General features: G+C 37.3%; 1 protein-coding gene across 2 annotated transcripts in view; it reads right to left on the bottom strand.

The window, feature by feature from the left end:
* LOC145662801 (centrosomal protein of 162 kDa-like) overlaps nt 1–22,975 on the bottom strand; it is a 105,612-nt gene extending 82,637 nt beyond the window's left edge. For both annotated transcript variants that reach the window (XM_081728688.1, XM_081728687.1), the window contains exons 1-3: nt 22,819–22,975; nt 8,465–8,785; nt 3,613–3,784 (exon numbers count right to left, since the gene is read on the bottom strand). In XM_081728688.1, coding sequence (XP_081584814.1) covers nt 3,613–3,784; nt 8,465–8,785; nt 22,819–22,878 — 553 coding nt within the window. In that variant the 5' untranslated portion in view covers nt 22,879–22,975. The remainder of the gene's footprint in view (nt 1–3,612; nt 3,785–8,464; nt 8,786–22,818) is intronic.
* Nucleotides 22,976–23,697: the final 722 nt, after the last annotated feature.

Raw genomic sequence — 23,697 nt, 5'->3', positions numbered from 1 at the left:
GTTTCTTCTAAAGATATGATATATGACGCTTTCTTAAAATTTCCGTAGCCTATATTTATGTGCCATGTGCGTGGATTCTTTCGGGATTCTTCCGTTTCCCCTCACTTTCTTTATTACCACCATTTCATTTATTTTCATCATCACCGTCTCCTTTAGCCTACACGACATAACTGTGGAACGAAAACACAAAAATTTATTTTTTTTTCTTTATATTTACATGACTCAATTCTTGAAATCTATTACTGTTTGTAAAAATGAAGAGAGAATGAAGTTTATGGAATATTGTGCTATTTTCTATGCTGCAAAACTGTCTTAACAGGACATACGTTCAGACTGAGTTGACAAAGAGTCTATCTTTCCAACTACCAATATTTAGTTTAATAGCCACGAGCTTTTCAGTAATATAAGCAACTACCTCATGAAATATCCAGCGTTATTCGGGTAAAATACAAGAAATTGTAGCTCTTTTAAACAGCAGTTCACACACGAGTTTCAAACATTCTTTGGATTCGTTTTCGAGAAAATCGCAAAAGCCTTAAAATAAGAAGTAGCCGTTTTTGAAAAAATCGAAAAAAAAAAAATTGAAAACAGACAGTAGCTGAAATCCTACATAGCCTATAGTATGATCTCTTCCCTACAATTACCAAGAAGTATATCCGGCCAACGGATGGATTTGCATAATGGATCAACACAACTCAGCTTTATAAGTAAGCCTATAGTCATAATGGACAAAATCGCCAAGGCTCCCTCCTGGCTACGCCAATCTTATACAATAATATAATTATTTAACACTTCTCTGTAACGGAAAATAATGAAATATGAGTTTATTTCTTTCTTCTTAAAAACATGAATAAGAAAAAAATGCGCCTTCAATTCAGTTAATTTTCTTTCGTGACGTACACCACTATTACATTTAAGTCGTCCACAATATATTCATCTTTAACTTAACGGCTACCTTTACGTGTTTCATTGTCTCAGATTAGTATACTACCTAACAAAGATTACGTGTTGCAGTAGATGGATATTCTATTTTGACAACTATATATAACGAAACATATTCCGCAACGTATGAGGTTAAATCAATAAGTAACTGCAATATTTTTTTCTATTTCTTTTCAGGTTGGCTCTATGGTATTATGTGCTCATCAGACGCTAAGTGTCACAGTTAGCTTCGCCTGTGGTAGGTTGCAGCGTTATCATATCAGTCTCTTTGCGCTGTTGCGAAGTAAAGATGACCGCACCACTCTCTGTGTGCACCAAACAAGAATAACGTTCTATAGTATGTTTCTTATGGTCTGAAAATCTACACGGAGCGGAAATTCACATAAGACTTTTAGCACAATACGGGGACAATGTTGTGCCACAGTGAAGTGTTTATCAGTGGACTGAAGAGTTCAAAAGTGGTCGAACGAGCGTCAGCAAAAAAACATGGCGTCAAGCTACAGCAACAATTGACGATACTATTGAAAGAGTTCATCCCTTGTTTCTGAATAAGAAACGAGTAATGTTGATGAACTGGCAACTATGTTCATGATGTAACTTCATTAACAGTGGCAACCTATATGCAAGTTAGTCATGGTTCTACATATGGCATCACGTATAATAGGCTCAACTTTCACAAGGTCTGTGCGAAATGGGTTCCGAAAAAACTCCATGAAGAGCATAAGCGAAACCGTGAGAGAATCTGTCAGCACCTACTGGATCGTTATGCTAACGAAGGTGAAGCGTTTCTCATGTGAATCATCACTGGAAATCAAACACGAAATCATCAGTTTGAACTAGAAAGCAAACACCAGACCATGGAATATAAGCACCGCGGATCTCCCGTCAAGAATAAATTCAAGTCAACCTTCTGCAGTATTGTGAGACTCATAAGGGCCAGTCCTGGAACATTGCCAGGAAAACGGGTCAACAATAATCAGTAAAAGGTACAATGATATGTTGGTAAACAAGCTGAAGCTTGCAATTAGTAATAAACGCAGAGGTCGATTGTCGAAAGCCGTTCCTGTGTTGCATAACAATGCGCATCCACACACTGCCGCCCACACCGCTCAAACTCTTCAGACGCTGCGTTTTGAGGTGTTGGAGCAACCTGTATTCAGTCCCGATCTCGCCCCGTCGGATTACCATCTGTTTGGTCCACTTAAATATGCTCTCAGAGGCCGTCGATTCAGCTTCGATAAACAGGTGAAGGTAGCGGTGCATTAGTGGCTTGTTGCGCAGCCAAAAGCGAAAGCCTTCTTTTGGAGAGGGTATCAGAAAGTTCGTGCAACAGTGGACCAAGTGCATTGAAAAGCAAGGTGACTGTGTTGAAAAAATTATATCAACAAAAACATTGTACAGTGAAACCTCTCTAAAGCGGACAACCGTGGGGAATCAAAAATTGTCCGCTATAGGGAGGTGTCCGTCTTAGAGAGGTTTCGATATTTTCTTACGTAAATTAGTAAATAAGTTGATTACAAACTATTGAAGGTAATTTATCAAACCGTTCTATGACTGTGGGCATGTCGACATTTGCGGATTCTCCACAAATCGCTTTGAAAGAAATTTCGTGTCTAATCCGAGACTTTTCTAACCACTCGTTCGAGACCTTGAAATCTGAAACATTCATTTCTGTTGCTACTTTCAAATTCTTAGCTTTTAGCATCGACCCTAACACAGGATTTTTTTTTCATTCCGCACTCTACAAAAACATTCACTTGCACACCAACTTTGTTCAAAGTAATGAGACACTATTTTCATTGTCATTTCCACATCACAACTTTATTAACTTGTCTTGGTTTTATATTATCTCAGGTGCTTGTGTTTTACCGATACAAAAATTTTCAGCTATCCTTCGCACACCTCAGTATTCTTCGAAAATTCAATCAATTCGATTTTAACATTAGCGCTTCTCATGGCATTTCGAAAGCTCACAACAACTTACACCTTATTGCTTATTCGATGCAGAATGACTTAAAAAGATTTCCGTCTACAAATAGAGGCACTAAGACAATATGCGAATACGCGTACAAAATATACCAAACATGTCTTCTGCTTGAATCCAGCGGAACAGTAGAATGACGTGTCATCCCAAATGGCAGGAAGCTGTCAATCACTTTTGATTCTAAACCAGGTTGGGTGGGAGGAATGCAAGCAAAGGATAAGAGGGTGTTGTTAAACAAAGACGCTGCATCTGAGTTTCTGAGCAGCCAGTTGACGAGGAAAAATGTTATTACAATGCTTCCTTGGTGATACATGTATGCATTTCTTAAAATGTATTTTTTTCTGTACTTTTCAACTTATTTCTAGAGAAAGTGTCCGTAACATGGAGGTAAATAATACCTATAAGAGACAGAAGACTGTCCGTGTCCGTACTAGAGAGTGTCCGCTTTAGAGAGGTTTATCAACATGGTTTTTTCCTATTACAGTGTTTGGGGATTACAAAATATGTCCGTTATGAGAGGTGTCCGCTTTACAGAGGTGTCCGTTAGTAGAGGTTTCACTGTACTCTTGTGGTAATAAATAATAATTGATTGCAGATACTTATTCTCTCAGTCTCATATGTTGGATGTACCATTTAACTAAATCTTATAACACTTGTTAAGTAATAAAATTATTTTATTGTCCTACCTGTAGTATCATTTTCAAAATCATCTTCGAAATAAGTGTCAGCATTAGTTTCAGTGTTGCCTATACTCCTCTCTGCATCTCTATTGCTTTTATCAGACAAAGGACTGTGAAGTTCTGAGTCAAACTGGTCATCTGTGTCTAATGCATCATCTGCACTGTGTTTGTCAAGCATCTAAAATATATATACATATACCATTCATATATTTCCACAATACAAAATATTGAAGTATTGTACGTCGATCTCTAGAACACGTAAAATAAATTCGTATTATTTTTATTAAAAATGATTTATTTGTTTATTTATTATTGTTTATGATGCTGCATTTACAAACAAGAAAAATGGATGTCTGGATGTTACATTATTTTCATTTACATTATTAACAATTTTTAATATACATTTTGTGTTTTTTGTTTGCTTATGTTTCGTTTGTAATACATATAAGGTTCAGTTGTTTGAATATATATATTTATATACTATATAGTATATAAATATATATATACTATATAATATATATAGTATATATACAAATACATACACTTTACTAATATATAATTAACAATCACTAACAGCACCAGTGAAAAAGCAACTCCGCTACGGCGTTATGCTTAAGGTCATAATCTTAGCAGTCACATGACAGAATTGAAGAAGAAACGCTGGAAACAAGTATCACGATGATTGAGTCCAGGATTCGAGCCCGTGACTTCTCGATTGCAAGAACGCTGACCACTATACTACACCCGCACAGCTTGTTTTAAAATTTAAAAAATAGAATATAACATGATTTCACTTTATTTCGGGAGTCATGTTGTTAGCAGTAGTAATTCAAGTTTATTCGTTATTACTCAAAAAGATTTACAGTATTTTGTTTAGGTTCCTTTATGTACCGTCCCTGGTTTATTGTAATATCTTTATATATACTATTTTAGTAAAGATATCGAAGTAATAGGTGCGACAAAACGAACTGAAAACCCTGCATAAGATGCTAATGTTCATCATTGAAGTGCAGAATGGAAGAATGTAAAACTGCTGGAGACAATCATAGCGTCCAGTCGTGTATCACTGATTAGAATGTTTTGATGGTAGCAGAGATAATAGAATAAGCGGAGAGGTCACTGGTAGAATATACAGAGGAAAAGGTTGCAAAAGATAAAACAAATCACTTACACTCTCCGACAGTAAATACAGATAAATATTGTATTTGGTCTAGGAATTAATTCGTGCGGGTGGACAAGAGATGGCGCAACGAACGGAGCGTCCCACAGTTCCGTGTATCCACACATGTGTTGCAAACCCCTGTCATCGCGTATCGTTCGTAGTATAGGGCAGTGGATTAAAGCGTCAACAACACCAGTTTGTAGTTAAGTGAACATGGCGCAATTTGTGCCTGATAAAGTGTTTTTGCGGGGTGTCCTGCTGCATTACTTTAACATGCAGAAAAGTGCGACTGAAAGTCATCGTATTTTGGTGGAAGTGTATGGTGACCATGCTCTAGCTGAGCGAACGTGTCAGAAGTGGTTTACACGGTTTAGAAGTGGTGATTTCGGCTTGGCAGACCAAGAGCGAGCTGGACAGCCAAAAAAATTTCAAGACGAAGAATTGACAGCATTGCTCGAGCAGGATTCGTGTCAAACGCAGGAACAACTTGCAGCAGCATTAGGCGTTGATCAAACAACAGTCTCCAAACGCTTGAAAGCCATGGGAATGATTCAAAAGATGTCACATTGGGTTCCACATGAAGTGAAAGACAGAGACGTTGAAAGACGAAAAACCATTTGCGAATTGCTGCTTCAACGACAGAGCAGAAAGGGGTTTCTGCATCGAATTATTACGGGTGATGAGAAGTGGATCCATTACGAGAACCCTAAACGAAAAAAGGCCTGGGTGAAACCAGGTGAACCAGGTCCATCACAACCAAAACGAGATATTCACTGTGCAAAGGTTATGCTGTGCATATGGTGGGATATGAAAGGTGTGGTGTACTATGAGCTCCTGCAACCGGGTGAAACTATGAATGGAGAACGTTATCGACGACAATTAATACGTTTGAAGCAAGCTCTGGCCAGAACACGACCAGAATGGGAGAATAGACATGATAAACTTATTGTTCAACATGATAACGCTCGCCCACATGTCGCAAAACCGGTCAAAACCTATTTAGAAAATGTCGGATGGGAAGTTTTACCCCACCCGCCGTATTCACCAGACGTTGCTCCTTCGGACTACTACTTGTTCGATTGCATGAACAACGATTTGATTGGACAGCGGTTTACTTCTTCAGAAGATATCGAAACATGGGTCTCTGACTGGATCGCTTCCAAGGATGAGGACTTCTTTCGCCACGGAATCCGTACATTGCCTGACAGATGGGCGAAAGTGGTGGCTAGCGATGGACAATATTTTTCTTAAGGTATTTATGTATTTTGTGTTTGTACTACAGCTTCAATGTGTGCGTACCAACCGCACGAATTAATTCCTAGACCAAATACATAGATGAATTGATTGATGTTTACAAATAATAACCTTCTTTAACCCCGTATTCTTGACTTTGTAAATTATGGATTAATTGCTCACCGGAACCACCTTCAAATTCTAAGGGATATGGAAATACAAAAGGAATAAGGGATACAATTGGAGAAGAAAATAATATATAAAAAATAGTACACAGCCATAACGTTTATATTTCCCGTGCCTTTAGAAAACGAAGGTGATCCCAGCAAGAAACTGAATGCGTATTCTCTGAAATTAAGACGAGCCATTTAGTATAGATAACTAATACTTTTTGAGTAACATGGCGGTCGTAACACCAGGGAATGAATCAATCATGATTAAAACTTCTTCCTCTTCATTAAATGAATACAGAAACTCCGCCTGGATTCGATACATCTTTAGAGTGTAGGGCTTCGTTGAGTTCCACCTGACGTCCCATATCAGATTTCTTTCGCCACAAGGGTGCCTGAAAATAGATTCCTATTCATTTCTTGATCCACTTATTCCGTAGAGCATGGCTACAAGTACAGGAGCTGGCAAGTATTTTGAATCAACACTCCAAAGATTATCTTAACCAGATTCTACATAAAACAACAGTTACGAAGAAAATGCACAAATTTTTGCATAACAATTGCCTATCTTGAATCATACAAGTCCTGAATCAAAAGTTATAATTGTTAAAAACACAATTATCTCCCACTATTAGTTATGTTTATCTGAAGTATTCATTAAGTTTACAGCTCTGTCTACCAGGACTATCAGGTCACACGGTTTAATTGGGCCAAACGGTTCTATACGGGTCTATCGGGTGCAACTAATTTTCATAGGGCAAAAATTCAATATCGATCTAACGGGTGAGAGGTCCATTTCCTCCCATAGAGCCTCCCTGACTCCCGCAAACAACCCTCGCTTCGTGCTCATTTCAGATGCTCATGTCGCAGTCGGTCGCCTGTGTACGAGTTGAATCTATTTTGTTGTGGACGAGTAAAGAAACCATTTATGTCATATTCTAAATATGATACTTGTTGCTTGAAAAAATAAATCTTGTCCTTGTTTAGTTTGTGGTTTAGTTGTCTCATTTTTCTAAAACTCTTGACAGTTCTTCAATGACATCGTTCTAATAATCATCCTCAAATGAGTCATCGAGATATGCCGTAGCTCCTAGACAATCAGTTAACAAGTAACAGCAAACTGTTGATATATTTGGGGCGCGCTACTTTATCTAGGAAGAAGCTTTCGTTGTTCATATAAACCCCATAGTGTATTAATGACCAAATATTTAGAGGAGCGATTCATTTCTTCATAATTTCTAGATGAGCTTGACGCAGACCTAATAGAACGAAGTATATTGCACCACCCAAATTTATTTAAAATGTCAGAGATCTTGGGGAGAGAATAAGCGAACTTATCAGTAAATCAGCTGATGGTTTGAAGGAAATCAAACCACAAACGCAACTCGCCATTCTATTTCCGAGTAACAGCATTGCCTACTCTGCATGATACTGGCTGTAAAATATTCATATCAACATTCTATCAAAATCTGTTTCTCCAATGCAATCTATTCTTACTGAGTCCTCCGTCAAAGGGTATAGTACAATTACCCGAAATTAGCATGATTAGCATGAATTGCAACGCTGAATGCAACTATGTATTATATAACTAAATGGGGATCTTATTACATTTTGCACAAAATGCACATGAAGAATTATTATTGCCTTATTCATGTTAGATTTCTCTAATTTGTCTTTGAAGTAACATCCTTTGTTTTCACCACACCTTTAGCATTCATGGATAAATTCAAGCCACATAGTGGCAAAGCTCTGAAAGAATAATAATAATAATAATAATAATAATAATAATAATAATAATAATAATAATAATAATAATAATAATGTGCTATAATGAGCGTTCATTCTTCAAGAAAATGCCAACTCTATTTGAATCTTAAAATTGATCCTTACTGTTACAATAGTCCTAATCGTCTTTATAAATAAATAAATAAATAAATAAAAAAAGGTCAAGCTATGCAGCATACGGGAAATATTTTTAAGTACCGTACTTCAAAAACCACATCTTTCAACTGTTCTTTTCTAGTAATAACGAAACAAGATTTTGCTTTCTCTTCGCTTAATACTCACCTAAGACCCAAACACGTTCCTCCGCTATCAGCGAGTAAGTTGACACCAGTACATTCAAACAAGAAGACACTTGAAAAATACTTACTATTAAAATAGTTTTACAACACCGCTAAAAGGAAAGAAATTGAGCTGTACACATGAAACTGATATTCAGAAAAAAATAATCATGGGATTAAAAAGAAAGAAAGTTACTGGACTTTAAAAGGTATGAAACTGAATATCTTACATTCTCTTCTGGAATCTCTTCTGAAGTCGGTTTCTCTTCTTTAGCTTCAGAGAGTAATGAAGCTTGTCTATTATTTGCCTTTGAAGTAACACCATCTTTTGTTTCCCCGCTAACTTCCAATTCGGCTACCGAAGGTTGTTTACTTACAGATTTCTTAAACCAGTCTCCACCTTTCACTTTATGAACACGCGACTCATGATCACCAGAATCTTTATGCTTGGCATTTTCATTCGACCACCAGAACCTGTTTTCGACATCGTTGCCCTTTTTATCTAAAGCCAAAGAACTTGTGTCATCACTGTAGTCGTCTGTGGATAAGGACTGCAAAGAATAAAATAATAATAATAATAATAAAGTTAAGTCAAGAATTAAAAAAAAAGAAAAAAAAATCATTTCAATTTCTCATAACAACTCAAAGCTTTTAACTTTTATTCTTCGAGTGAAAATCTTTTGTACGGATTCTATATTAAAACCTCAGTAGTTAGCTGTCTGCAAATGAAAAGACTGCTAAAAACCAGGGGAAAAAAAGTCAATACATCCACACTGCACCACAAAGTCGAACTGAAATATAAGTTATAACCTTCAAATACTGACGGGTTTGTAACCGTGATTAACGCATGTCGAAAATACAATTTTTCTTTTTAATTGCCGTAAATTCACATGTACGTGTAGAATACGGAAATGTTATTCACAAATAAGTAACGATAACGAGTTATAATCACAGTTCTTCTTTCGCAAAAATCTCCGATTTATTGGTAGGACAAATGACTAGCCATCATGGTACTGCAAGCTAATCGTAAACATAAAATGCAAGCTTTATTTTATGTTTGTAAGTGTAAAATAATTACAAGTCCTATAGAAACTAGTATCACTGTGAAATCAACGTTAAGGTACTTGTAAATGCAACATTAGCACTAGCACTAGTCAAGCTTAGTCTTCTAATCTTTGCTTGTAGTGACTACCTAGCAAAGACTGAAGCAAATTTCCTGCATAACAAATCGCTTTTATAGCAATTTAGTCTGCAAGTATGTTGTCAATCTGTACGTAATTATTTGGACATTCGCCAAGAAAATAAGAGTATTAGGATATTAAGGTTAAGGGTTGGAGAGTAGGTCCAGAAGTATGAAAAGTACATAAAATTTACTGGGAAGAATAGGTGAATTGGTCTTTTATCATGAAATTCATGCTAACAAAAGAAGTGTAATATATTTTCATTTTTGTTGTGTGTTGTTGGTACTATTTTGAGTGAAGGCATGATGACATGAGACATTATGATGTAATGAGGAAATTAATTCCCAGTATTCAAAGATGGAAGTTGTATGTGACAGATGACATTTCGATTTTGAGTTTTATAACAACCTCGAATGTGAACATCGTGTTGATAATGTAAAATGTCATTGGCAAAAGTAGGCAGTGAAAGGTACTTTGGCATTACTGTTGTATCGCCGGACCAGACGAAAGTCGAAAGAAAAGGATGATTATTTAGCTTCTCTCCCAAAATACTAGGGGACCCAAGCAGTTGCGAGGGAGTGCGTCCGTAGGAAGCAGGCGCGTCAGCGGCGGTAGGTATGTTCATAAATGAGAATAGTAGAGAAGCACTTTATATGCCATAAAATGCGTGGCCTATGTGTTGCACAGTTTTGGGGGATACTAAATGCCATCCAAAAAAGTACCAAAAGTAACTAAATTAGGGATGTACAGATACCACTTTTTCACCGATACCGATATTAAAGAGGCGATACTACCGATACCGATATTTTTGGACACATTTCTTATATACTATCAGGAATTTTCAGAATAATGAAATTATCAACATAGCAATAGGGTATATTAGATATAAAGCCAAAATTTGACATACGAAGACAAAAGGCAGAATTTCATATTAGGTTATATATACTCTTTAAATTTAATCCAGCTCACATAAAATGTACTAAAAAGCAGCAAATACTTATATAGTATAAACTTAATTCTAAGAGTCAGTGATCGATATTTAGGGTGATAATGTGCTTTGATAGTTACATTGCATTTACGAGTCTCTATTACATACATACAGTGGCGGCGATTGGACGTTAAAAGTGGGGGGAGCAAGAAATGATCAGAATATTTGTATATCAATGTTAGGTTTCCTAATTTTTTCTAATTGGAACTAGCTTGCGGCACGAAATGCATATAAAATAAATAAAATCTTAAAAAAAAAAAAAAAAAGTTAATACACCCCTATTATCTGGGAACAAATAAACAGACGCACACAGAAACGAATTTTCGTCTTAAATGTCGATGGAGATTTCCCCATTGGAATAGTTAACGATTTAAAAAGCCTATGTTACAAAGAGAAGAAAGCAGGATTTTCTCCCGTTACCTGTTCAAAACGGGATTTTCCCTAATCATCCTCTGCATGACACTCGTTTTCATACTGTGGTGTACATGCATCTCATTTTATTATTTTCATTATCTTCCACAATAGAAATAACAGAACAGAAGCGAGATTATACTTATTTTCACTTTAAAATAATTTATTAAGAAATTTGATTTAAATCAACGATTTTTATTTAAAAAATCAAGTGATTTAAATCAATCCACCCTGAGAGGGTTATTTAAGCGAAGTCGGAAACGATAAAACTACTTATTAACTTTAGAACTAATTGTTTTCAATCAGCATGTAGGAGAAAATAATGACAAAGTGAGCGTCTTGTGAATTTCTTCCATAGCATTTTCTTCTGAATCGAAACTTCTGTCTCGTTTGAGATTCAAATGACGGGTCTGCCATGGGTGTCCGAACGGGGAGGGTAGGGTGGGGCCCGGCCCCCCTGGCCCACGAAAATGTATACGTACTATAGCATACCACGTATATTAAATACCAGACGCAATATAGCAACCATGGAAAACTCCTTCGAAAACTTTCTTCGGGCGCCCATTATCCTGACTGAGGACCTTTGGCTTTTCCTCACCAGTATTTTGGCATCGAGGGACTAAAAATATCAGTTGAGTACGAGTAGGGCAAACTAAAGGCGTACACACGCATAAAGAAATCCATTGTGCAATTGATAATAATTTAGATCAATTTAAGTCTAAAAGAAATCTATGAAATATAAGTGTCACTGTTAATACTAAACAAATTGAAAATAGTTCGGAAAATGTATCGGTAAAAATCGGTGTCCATTTGCCGATACAGATACCCCCAAAAGTGGCCGATATCATCAATACCGATATATCGGTACATCCCTACACTAAATTAGAATAGATTAGATCAGGTTTGGTTAGATATTCTTCTTTTCTGTAGTTCAAATTCGTTTCTACACTTACGACAAACTGTTTTCCTGTTTAGAAGACCATGTCTTTCACAGAATTTCAATAACTGACACTCTTTATTTTGGTATAATTTGATAAAACTCAAACACGATATCTAACAATGTTGTTATTTACGCACCATTTCCACATGCCTTTCCCATAAATTATAAGAATTCCTCTCCACCAAAAAGTTCCTTCCGCCTCTACATACAGTGCCGCTTACATCAAAAGCAACTAACAACAAGTATTCTTTTAACTTCAACTATACCGATCACCTAACTTTCACTCACTCTACCTCACAAGACAAAATACTAGGGATGTACCTATATATCGGTATCGGTGATATCGGCCACTTATGGGAGTATCGGTATCGCTATCGGCAAATGAATATCAATATTTACCGATACATTTTTCGAACTCTTTTCAATTTCTTTAGTATTAAAAGTTCCTCCTCTACTTTTTGAAGTGATCACTTAATGTATATAGTTTCATTTGGAAATATAAAGGTTTTGTACTATTACTGGTTCATAGAAAAAAAATGCCGCCATACAATATTTGTCGTGGCGTGATACGGTATTGGTTATTTGTCTTCCCGTGGAGTTAAGAAAGCTACATGAATTGCATTTTAATTGAATTGCATGATTTTGCAAAACAATAAAAATCTTTTACAAGTTATTCTTCAAGTGCACAAAAATCGACGGTTCCTAAAATGTTTTTTTCTTCTTTCTAATACTAAGGAATATTGATTAAAGAGAGAGTAATAAGAATCAACTTCTACATTTTTCATTGTTTTGCCTACAGCATTTATAATATTCCGCAGATACAAATTGGTGGTGAAAGGAAAAAAAAAAGTTTGCCTTTTTGCTAGAAGACACAAGAATGCCCTTTTCGCAGAAGCAGCAAAGCCCTTTTAGTTGGCTTTTTTTTTTAACAGAAAACAAGAAAGAAACAGTTGAGATTGCTTGAAGAGCATTGCCAGAACGAACTTAAAAGATTTTTTTTTTTTTCGAAATTTATATGAAATTCAATAGATGATACATTTACATATTTGGAACCTGCGTATTAGGGTATATGTTGAATTAGCTATATTGAGCTGTCACTTTTCATCACCGTATATAAATTGAAAATAAAGATATAACCAGTGGCCACTGGTTACTATTTGTTAACAAAATGTTCACTATCCTCTTAAATATTGATCAACACCAATATCATCTCTCCATGACTTACGGTTCCCAAAAGATAGCTCCTTAAATCTCCCGAAATGGGAACTTTTGGGCCAATATCTGGGGAACGGTGGCCACCGGTTACTATCTAGTACCAAAATTTCACCATTCTCTTAGGTATTATATGATTTCTCTACTGTATGACTTACAGTTCCTGAGATATGGCTTCTTAAATCTCCCGAAATCGGAACTTTTTTTCCGGCCAATATCTTAGGAACGGTAACTCATAGAGAGATGATTTTGGCGTTGGTAAATAGCTAAGAGGATGGTGGACATTTTGTACTAAATAGTGACCGGTGGCCACTAACTAACTGCCCAATGGCCAAATCACCCAATTTTAGTCAATGGCCAAATCAATAATAAAGTGTGAAATACAGTATACGGTATTTTAACTGAAAAAATAGTATCCTATTAATTATACAATCTTTCGTCAAACAAAATGTTAGAAACAATCAGCAAAACTAACATAGACATACAAATATTCAGATCATGTCTTGCTCCCCCCACTTTTAACGTCCAATCGCCGCTAGAAATGAGTCGTTCGTGAATGATTCGATCCAAAAGATCGAATCTTTTAGGTGAACGAAATGAATGAATCTCAAAAAGGGACTGATTGATTTGGCTGAATCGTTCAGAATTGAAAGTGTTGCGCTCGGCAAGGAATGAAAAGATCGAGTTTCCACAAGCAATAGAATGGAATAAGAGCAACAGAAATTTTCGCGCATGCGTATAAACCAGAAGAAAGCATAGCAAATGGTATTCACTTCCTGTGTGTTTTCCTCCGGAAAACCTTTGTCCAGTGTCTTGCAAACTCCGTCTGGACATTTTTCCAGCTCATGGAGGGATCGAGGCTCCAGGGCTAGCAGGTGGCGTGGAATATCACTACACTGAGGCATCATTCCCGATGAATGAAACATTCCGTATTGTTCTGTTTTTAACACCTTTTGTTTCATTCATATTTTTTAAAAAATACTTAGATACGAGTAAAATGATAGGTCGTAATGACCAGTATTGTCTTGTCACTTTTACATAAAAATAAACAGTAAGTTTAATTCTTCTCCTAATGTATATACACACACAAAGGGGGCAAATGTTTAAAGTAAATTACACATGTACAAATCAAGCGCAAGCTATAATGTTTTACAAATTTGAATTTAGAAAAAGGATCTGCCTAACTTTGTTTGAACTTAATTGGCTTCTTCTTTCTGTTATTATTTGTCCTCCCTTAGAAAAGTCTCACAGGGCACAGAAGTTGACATTATGTGAAGTCTTCTCTTCATTATTTCAAAGAGACGTGGATATAAGAATTGCCTGTCTTTCCACCACAACAAAGGGTTTTCTTTTCTATTAATAAGACCTTCCTGCAAATATTTATGTTTCTCTTATCCCAGCAGCAGTGGAGTTCTTTGGTTTAACTAGGCTTGAAACCTTCTTATCGAAATCTTCCCACAACAATCAGGTCTCTGTTTCTCTATTCAAAGCAGCAGAAGTGGTAAATTCAGTTTCGGTGGAGGAAATAATGATTCCACTTGCTTTCTTTGTTATTCCTCTGTATGTAGAATTAACTGCTTGATTATCACTGAAACCTTGTTTCTTGAAACGCGGATCCAGTAGCGTCGCTTCAACCAACAACATATCTTCTTCCACTTTATCAATCTTTCTATTAATTCTTTTGAAATTGTTTCCAGCATTGACGTTATTTCTTCAGGAAAATTCCTCTCTGCACTTACTTTTGATCTGTTTAGCCAAGGCTTTACTTAATAGTATGTATTTTGATATTGTGACCCCTTCTCACTACTAATCTCCTGGGTTACCTCCTCAAAACATTGCAAAAACACATATGTTTCTTGTATTGTTTCCCACTCACTATTAGTCAATTGCCCCAAATCCGGATTCAACACGGCTAAAGCGACTACTACTGGCTCCTTGAGCTTCAGTAATCTCCCAAGCATATAAGTTGAGTTCCATTTGGTTGGAACATCTTGCTTTAGTTTGAGTTCAACATACCCCATCTGCTGCTAGATTGATTTAAGTTTTGCCGAGGCTTATGGGCTTCTTTTGAAAAATTCTACAATAGCCTCTGCTTTTTTCTGCATATGTGTTATGTTCGTTATTCCTGCCTGTACAACTAAATTTAAGGTGTGAGCAAAGCAAGGAATATGCCGCCAACCACCAATTCTAATTGCTGCCTTATGTTGGCAGCATTATCACTAACAATTGGACACCTTATTTGAAATTCTCCACTCCTCAAAACCACGTTTGATTTCTGCTGCCAATTTTTCTGCAATATGCTTTTCCTGAATTTCAAAACAGCCGAGGAGGTATGATTTCAATTCACATTCGTTGTTAATGAAATGTGTGGTTAGTGCCAAGTAATTTTGGTTCGAAACTGAAGTTCAACAATCAATTGTTACTAAGACGGATGTAACGCCATCAACTTCATTTCTTACTTTCTTCATTGTTTGATTGTAGCGGAGAGGGATAAAAGAATTGCATATGGTTTTCCTAGAGGCAAGGTTGTAGCCTGGACTAAGTAATTTAACGAACTGACGAAATTCGACGTTTTCAACTATGGTGAAAGGGGGGTATTCTTTAACAATCATCCTAGCTAATTGTTCATCAATTTTCTTCGTTTTGTTAGGAGCAAGAGGTTTCTCCATAAACTGTGAAATTTGACATTGTCTCCTAACAGATATTGTTATTTGAGGAGCACGGATAGTTGCGGGATGTGGGATTTCTGTGTTGAAGATGATTGGCCTGATGATGAAGTGGAAGGAACTTCTTGTTCTTCAATGGGAGGAGTGGGTCTTGGTCTTTTTACATCTACTGTTGGGTGTTTTTTTATTTTTTTATTTTATCAATATGTCTTTTCAAGTTCGCCGTCGCCCCCCCTCCCACACACACACAGAAAGATATTATGATTGAGCAAAAGCCGCATTTTGCTTTGCCTGGTGCTAGTTTTGTGAAGTAGTGCCAGATAAGACTACGCTTCTTATATTCTTTTTTATCGTTTTCCATTTCGATTCGCAAAATAAGATGTTTTCCTTAGCGGAATGACACAAACACAAAACAATCAAAAAATAATAAATATGATTGATTAAATAAAAAGATATATAATTTTCAAATGACACACACAAATGAAAAAATGAAATGAAATCTTTAAGTTTAACGCCCCACGGTTATGCCGGTTAGGCTAAAGGAGACGGTGATAATGAGAAATGAGTGAAAGGGTGGAATGAAGAAAGTGGGAGGGAACGGGAGAACCCCGAGAAAACCCATGAGCACGGTGTTTGTCCACCACAAAGTCCACACGGCGCGAGCTGGGATGACACACACAAATGGAGAGCGCTAAATATTTTTCAATCTCTACCTGGAGTCCACGAGAAAGAGCTGCACAACACCACTCGCTTTTGTTCCTCCGAACTAGAAACTGACCAAAGACAATGTCCACCACCAAATGTGTTGAAGAATTTACAAGAAAGGAACGACAGTTTAGCTACTGCTAAAGTTACTTAATTTCACCCCTCACTAACCATCCCCTTTACCAAGAATATTTCCGAGTGAAGAAAGAAAAGATGGGTTTTCGAAAGACCCCTACATTCTGTTACTCAAACGACTTAAAATAAATGCATGTGCACTGAAAATAACATACCATGTTCCTATTCTTGAGGATGTGTGTTGAGTTTTTCACCGTTCCCGAGTATGCAATAATTATATAAAATAAAATACTTCATTAAATTATATTATTCTTTTCATTATTTAGTGACGATTGTTTACCAAGAAATAACTTCATATGCTACCAAAGTTACATACAAACAAGGAGATATTCATTTTGTAGGTATTTTGAAGTTTAACACTCCGTTTTAACAGCGAGGTTATAGCCTATATTAGACGTAATCTACAGCTTAAAGTGGAGTCTGAATAACTCTAATTGTGTTCTCTACCATCGGGAATCGAACCAGGAAGTCTTTGTGCCGCAGGTATGCGCACTAGACACTACAGCAGCAGAAGAGCCGGAATACAAGTTGGAGTTCTATATTTTATAAATAATAAGGTGCTATCCATTTCTATACCTCTTACCAATGACTTTAATAATTTCAAGTTTTACCCATGTTATTGTTAATATTTAGGGTGCTGTCATAAGATACTGGCTGTTCAGATAATAAGTAAATGGCTATTCAACTAGGAAATAGTTAAGAGGAAGGTGCGAACTCTATCCCGAAATTTCGTTTTATAATGTAATGGTATATATATATATATATATGAATGTTATATACCGTAGTGGGAGTGGCATTTACTGCTCCTTCGCTCTCAAACTCTAGTAAGACTTATGGTTCTGATCCGATCTTAAATAGTACGTCTTGTGCTTAAAACTTGCTCCATTCGGATAAAAGTCACAAATGAAATTAAAATTTCAGATCGACTTACATTCAATAGACTGTCTACAATTTGAAATCGACTTTGTTGTCAATACACTCCCAAACATTGATTCAATACAACCATACGCACCCTGAGTATGAGTGAATATTTTGTCAGTACAAGGTGGGGTTAGGAGCATCGTTAGCTTCTTAATTCTGAGAACGTCGGATGGGTTTTAAAAATATAATCACTAAGACACATATTTGCTTATTCCTTTCCCGCACTAAGATATTTTCAGATCCATTCCATGCACAATTTACAGTGATCCAGTGTTAGTGTAATACACGCGTCAAATTGAAGAGGGCCTGTGTTGAAGCAATAGCTTATTATAGCCTTTATTAAATATTCTTGTCTTAGTTTCCTTACATATTGTATATTTGTAAAAATTTGGGGGAACGTGACCGCCCCGACGCCCGTGGTTGGGTGGGTTGGATACAAGTTTCTGGGATTTTCCTCACCCCACCAAGTTAATACCGAGATGGTCTCCCAAATATTGGCTGGGGCTGCCTCCTTTCATATCTTCTCTTGCTTCACAAAATTAAACATCCACATGAGACGGCATTTCAGGGGCCTCATTTAGGGGGAGCAGGAGAGGTCAATTGTCCCCTCCCCCAAGAGTTTGAAGGATACATATACTTTAATCGATTGTCTACTAATATACTAGAAAAAAACGTGAAAGTTTTATGTCGGTGGTGCTCTTGCCCCCCTCAAGCTAAGTCTAAAATGACGCCCCTGCGGCATTTACAGTATGATGTAATTGTTATAAGAAAGGAACAAATATCAGCTAGGATTAATACGTGTACCTTCTCTTCTATTGTTTTGAATATACTGTTTCCCAATTAGGCTAGTAGTTAGCGTTCTTGCTTTGTAATCAGGAGGTCATGGGTTCGAATCCGGAAACCGGCCATCCTGATTGATACTTTCCAGGGTTTTCCTGTTTCACCAAGCAAATGTCGGGATGGTACCTTAACCTACAGGCCGTGGTGGTCGTCTTTCTGCTTCCTATCTCAATGTTGTCATCCGTGCTGATCGCTCCAGTGCAAAATGACCTGAGGCTGTATCTGGTAGTTTAGTAATAAATAAGTAAAAATAAATATATAAACAAAATCCTGATAAAGACAAAATGTGTGCCATCAGTGTGCAACTAGTAACATTTGTGATAACTGAAAAAGTAGATTTTTCTTTCAAAAAAAAAAAAAAAAAAAAAAAAAAAAAAAAAAAAAAAAAAAAAACAGAGAGAAGTTCAGGTTTATATTGCATCTTTTTTTTTATTTATTTATTCCGCTGTGTTTATTCCGAAAGAAAAAAAATAGCACAGCAGTTTCCTTCTAAAATGACCTCAGAAGAGAACTGAACTGATTTGGCTGGATCGAGATTGGTTGTGTGGAAGGCGATACGCGAACCGATTCTCAGAAGGCCATCCAGATGGTGGAAAATGGTGAATGACAAAAACAACTTTGTGCGTGTTTTCGGAGTGAAAGAACGTGAAACATGAGTTGAGTATACTGTGTGACCCCCGCTCAGCCCGAGATTGTCTCCTTCTCATCTCCCAAACATCAAGAACATGTTTGTTTCTCAGTTTCGCGCGAAGCGAAAATTAATGTCCCTTTCACATTATCCGGCGATTTGCCGGATCCGTTTCCGGCGAATTGCCGGACGAGGTAGAAAGACATTGCAAGCAATGAAGCTCTTCACATATGTGCGGCGGTCGCCGGACATTTATCCGGCGAGCAAAAACAGCCCGATCTCCCTGCTAGAATCCGGCGCGGCAAATCGCCGTGTATAGCCAAGTGGGACATTCCAAGCAATGAAGCTCTTCACATATACGCGGCAAACTACCAGATGGGTGGTGGGGGAGAAAGCAAGTGTTGCCAGGAAAGAGCAGAAAGTGGCTGCTATAATATGGGAGCGTGTGGTTTTGTGTGTGTGTGGAATGTGTTTGTGTATGTGGTTATGTTCTAGCCCAGTGCATCTGGAGTAATTAACCTATACAATATATGGGGAAAGATGACATGTAAAATTAATTGAAAACGACCAATACTTCTGAAGTATCGAAATCAATATAAATTATTATTTTTCTATGTAATAGAAGATTGGGAGATATCCGGGTAGCACTGGACAAATGAGATTCTATAAATTTGTGGTGACCCAAAATTGAAATATACATTATCAAATATTTCAGCAATGCAGATATTTATGTACTATTTTGCTACGCAAAGCAAGAGAGAATTCATGATGTGATATTTAATAATTATACCGTACTTTATATATTTTATAATTATCTGGCTGTAATTTCTTGAATAGTCCTCTGAATTCAAGGACTAGAGCAGTGCTTTAAAGAGACTTGAGTCAATAGTCGGAACGCTTAAAACAAAAGAATAAACCCGAAATAGTATAATAATGATAATAATAATAATAATAATCTAATATAAATAAAGAGTTTATGTGTCTGTCTGTCTGTCTTTGTGCGGCCTGGGGACCATACGAGTTGACCGAAAGTTACCAAAATTTGGTCACGGATACCTTGGTCCAGGCTCCAGATCAAGCCGATGCGATTTTTTTTTTTTTTCAAAATTCGAACCAGGAGATCTCAGGGGGGCGTTTACCAGGACATGTAAAAGTAGTAGAAAATGACCAATATTAGTGTCAAATCCATAGTTTTCGCGGTCGCTGAGATCAATGGTAACACTACCATTAGCGATGACTTCAGCCACCATTTGTCACCAGAGGAGGGGGAGGGAGGAATTTCGAGACATGTAAAAATAATCGAAAATGACCGATATTAATGTCAAATCCATAGCTTTCGAGGTCACTGAGCTCAATGGTGAAACTCAAGATAGCGTTTACTTTCACATTTAGTCCCCATCAGCTAAGAAACTTCCCCATTCGTCCCCATCAGCTAAGAAACATTTAGTCCCCATCAGCCAGGAGATCACCGAGACGTAAAAATAATCCACAATGACCGATATTAGTGTGAAATTCACAGTTTTCGCGGTCTCTGAGATAAATGGTGATACTTTCATTAGCGATGATTTTCAAATTCAGCCACCATTGTATGCGGGCCGGAAGTCACCGGGGTGGAGAATTGCGAGACATGTAAAAATGATCGAAAATGACCGAGTGTCAAATCAATAGTTTTCGCTGTCGCTGAGATGAATGGTGATACTCCCAAGGCGTTGACTTCCAAATACAGCCCCCATCGACTGGAAGCCAGAGGCATTGTTTTTTCAAAATTGGAACCAGAAAATCACAGAGGCGTTTACTTTCTATGTAAAAGTAGTAGAAAATGACAGATGTTAGTGTCACATTCATAGTTTCTGCGGTATCGGCTGAAGGCCAGAGGCGATTTTTTCACAATTCGAACCAGGGAGGGGGGGATGTTAGGGGGTTTGCGGACGAGAAATGTAAACCTCTTTCTGTCTCTCTCACACACGCACAAACACATACAAAAATAAAAGAAAACTATAGTATGTGTTTTTATGGTTGAACAGCCCGAGAAAGCACGAATATTTCCGAGACAAACCGATGCGGAGAATGGAATTGCAATGAGAAAGAGCTTGAGATGAGTGAAAGAAGGAAGCAAACTACAGAAGTCGATCAGGAATGAAATGATCGGAAAGATTCGTTCTTTTTAACCAATCTTTGAAATGAATCGAATCCGAGAAAAGAACGAAATTTCCCATCACTAATCACCGCTACTGTATGTATGTAATAGAGACTAGTAAATGCAAAGTAACTATCAAAGCACATTATCACTCTAAATATCAATCACTGCCTCTTAGGATTAAGTTTATACTACATAAGTATCTGCTGCTTTTTAGTACATTTTATGAGAGCTGGACTAAAGTTTTTTTTTTTTTTTTTTTTTTTTTTTGTGGAATTTAATATGAAATTATGCTTTTCGCCTTTGTATGTCAAATTTTGGCCTTACAATCTTGATCATTTCATTATTCTGAAAATTAATGATAATATATAAGAAATGTGTCCAGAAGTATCCGTAAAAAAGTGGTATCGGTACATCCCTACAAAATACATTCTCCAATTTATCTGGGGGGCCGCGGTGGCTTAGTGGTAGAGGGTTCACCTCTGGTGCTTGGAGTCCCGGATAGACAAGGTTCTAGAACACAGGTCTCCCCATATAGGTTAGCAACTAGGTTGATTTCTTTCTGTACCAGTTTAATATTTAATTCACACAGTATTGCCGAGCGAGCGTTAGCAAGTGAGAACCCCGCAGGGCATGTGTTTTCTGTCATTATTACAGGTAAATGGGAATGTGGGCCTGTCTCCTAAAACTTTGCCTCTCGGGTTCGATCCCAGCCCTCGCCATGTGTACTTTGTGTTGGAAAAAACACTGTGTGCGTGGGTTTTCCCCGTTTCCTCCCACTTTCTTCATTCCACCATTTCATTCATTACTCATCATCACCGTCTCCATTAGCCTAGCCGGCATAATCGTGGGACACAAAACTTGAAGATTTCATTTCATTTTTTTCCAATTCATCTAGCAAATTTTCTAAAATTGGTCCGCCGATAACCCAGTACTTTTTTTGAGGACACCAAGCTGTCAATAGAAAAGGTATTTAACCCAGTATATAAGCAACATCCTTGTTTACGCGCAAACCCACCATCTCTGAAACGCCTGCTCCCTACAAACGCACCTCTCACCATGACTTGGGCCTGTTGCTGCGCTCCTACATTGACTCAGATAGTATTCCTGCTGGATATAGTATACATGAAGCTGCATCAGTTCCCGAAGGAGCAGGACACTCATACTTTTACGTATTACTCATTGAGTATGTACGAACTTACAACGGGGGTAACGAAGCGACTTTTATTTACTTATTGACTGATACGAAAATAAAAAAGAACGTGCCTGTACTTTATATCTGCATGTGTAGTGCCTTTGTACTTTATCTATGACTATATGTGTGTGGGGGGAGGGATTTAACGCATATCGCATGTCTTGTGCACATGGATACTTCTTACTATTGCACTACGTAGACAATTTATGGTATTTCATGTAGAAGTGGTAATATAACACAGAAGAAACGCAGATCAGGGGGTTCTCATGTATACTATTACCTTCCTGCTTTTTAGTGGTCATCTAACACAGGTTGATTTTTTACTAGTTTTTATGGCATATTTTCGGACGCAGTATTTACACATAAACGGTAACAACCTCTCAAAGTTAATGTGCATCTAGATACGTATGATACACTTTAAAAGGTACAATGAATTTTTCCATAAATAAAAGTTTCGCGTCTTTTCAGCCCGAAAATAGTGGACCTAAGAGTGTATGGCCGAATAAGTTCCGTATATTGTAATGAAATAAGATAAAACTACCTACAATTGTCTCAGTAAAAGATTCAAATAGAACATATATTTAGCAATATTATATCAATCGGTCTTTTGCATATTTAAAAATACCTTATTCAAATATTCTTCAAGTTTTTCATCTAAAGTAATTTCACTGCTGCTGCTAGCCATTATATCATTCAATCACATCATACAATGTAAAATATAAACAGTGAAGTATACATTTAACTTCTTTGAAGTTTCTCACGCAGACTACACAACAGTGTTGCCAAAACTTGATGACACAATGTCTTATTTAGAGATACGAAAGTTCCATTTTTCATAAATTTTCCGGTTGAAAAGACAATTGTCAAATGGTAGAGGTAGCAAATTGAAGACCGACCCGACCAGACCCGTGACCCGAATTGACTGACCCGACCCGTGATCCGAACCGATTGATATGACCCGACAACCCGACCCGAGCTGACCCGATTTACCCGACCCGATTTACCCGACCCGACAACCCGTCCCGAAGTGACCCGATTGACCCGACGCGAATATCTCGACCCGAGTAGCCTGACCCGACAATCCGACCCGACCCGACAACCCGACCCGTTTGAGAGCACTATGATCACGACACTGGGTGAACGCCAAAATGCACTCTCATTAGGAATTAAACCCGGACCTCGTGTACCGAAGTCTTACACGTTAGCCAAGCGGGGATTTATATATACATCTTAGGGAATATTTGGCACTTTTGAGGTTTGGTTATTTTTTTTATAACTGATAACAATGTCCGACGTGGGAGAAATTTATTTTTTTCTTGCTTTAGTTCTATGTGACAATGCCCGACTTGGGCCGGGTCAACCCGACCCGTTTGAGAGCACTAGTCGTGACCATATTCTGTAATTCTACCTCCTCTTCACATAAAGTTGGGGCTCTTCAAAAACTTCGTTAAGGCAATGAACAAAAGTAATGCAGGATTTTGTTATCTCAAGGAAAAATATCCTC

Source organism: Thermobia domestica, chromosome 10, assembly GCF_964235325.1.
Source record: "Thermobia domestica chromosome 10, izTheDome1.hap1.1, whole genome shotgun sequence".
Classification (NCBI taxonomy): Eukaryota; Metazoa; Arthropoda; class Insecta; order Zygentoma; family Lepismatidae; genus Thermobia; species Thermobia domestica.
This window is presented reverse-complemented; position numbering and strand designations above follow the sequence as displayed.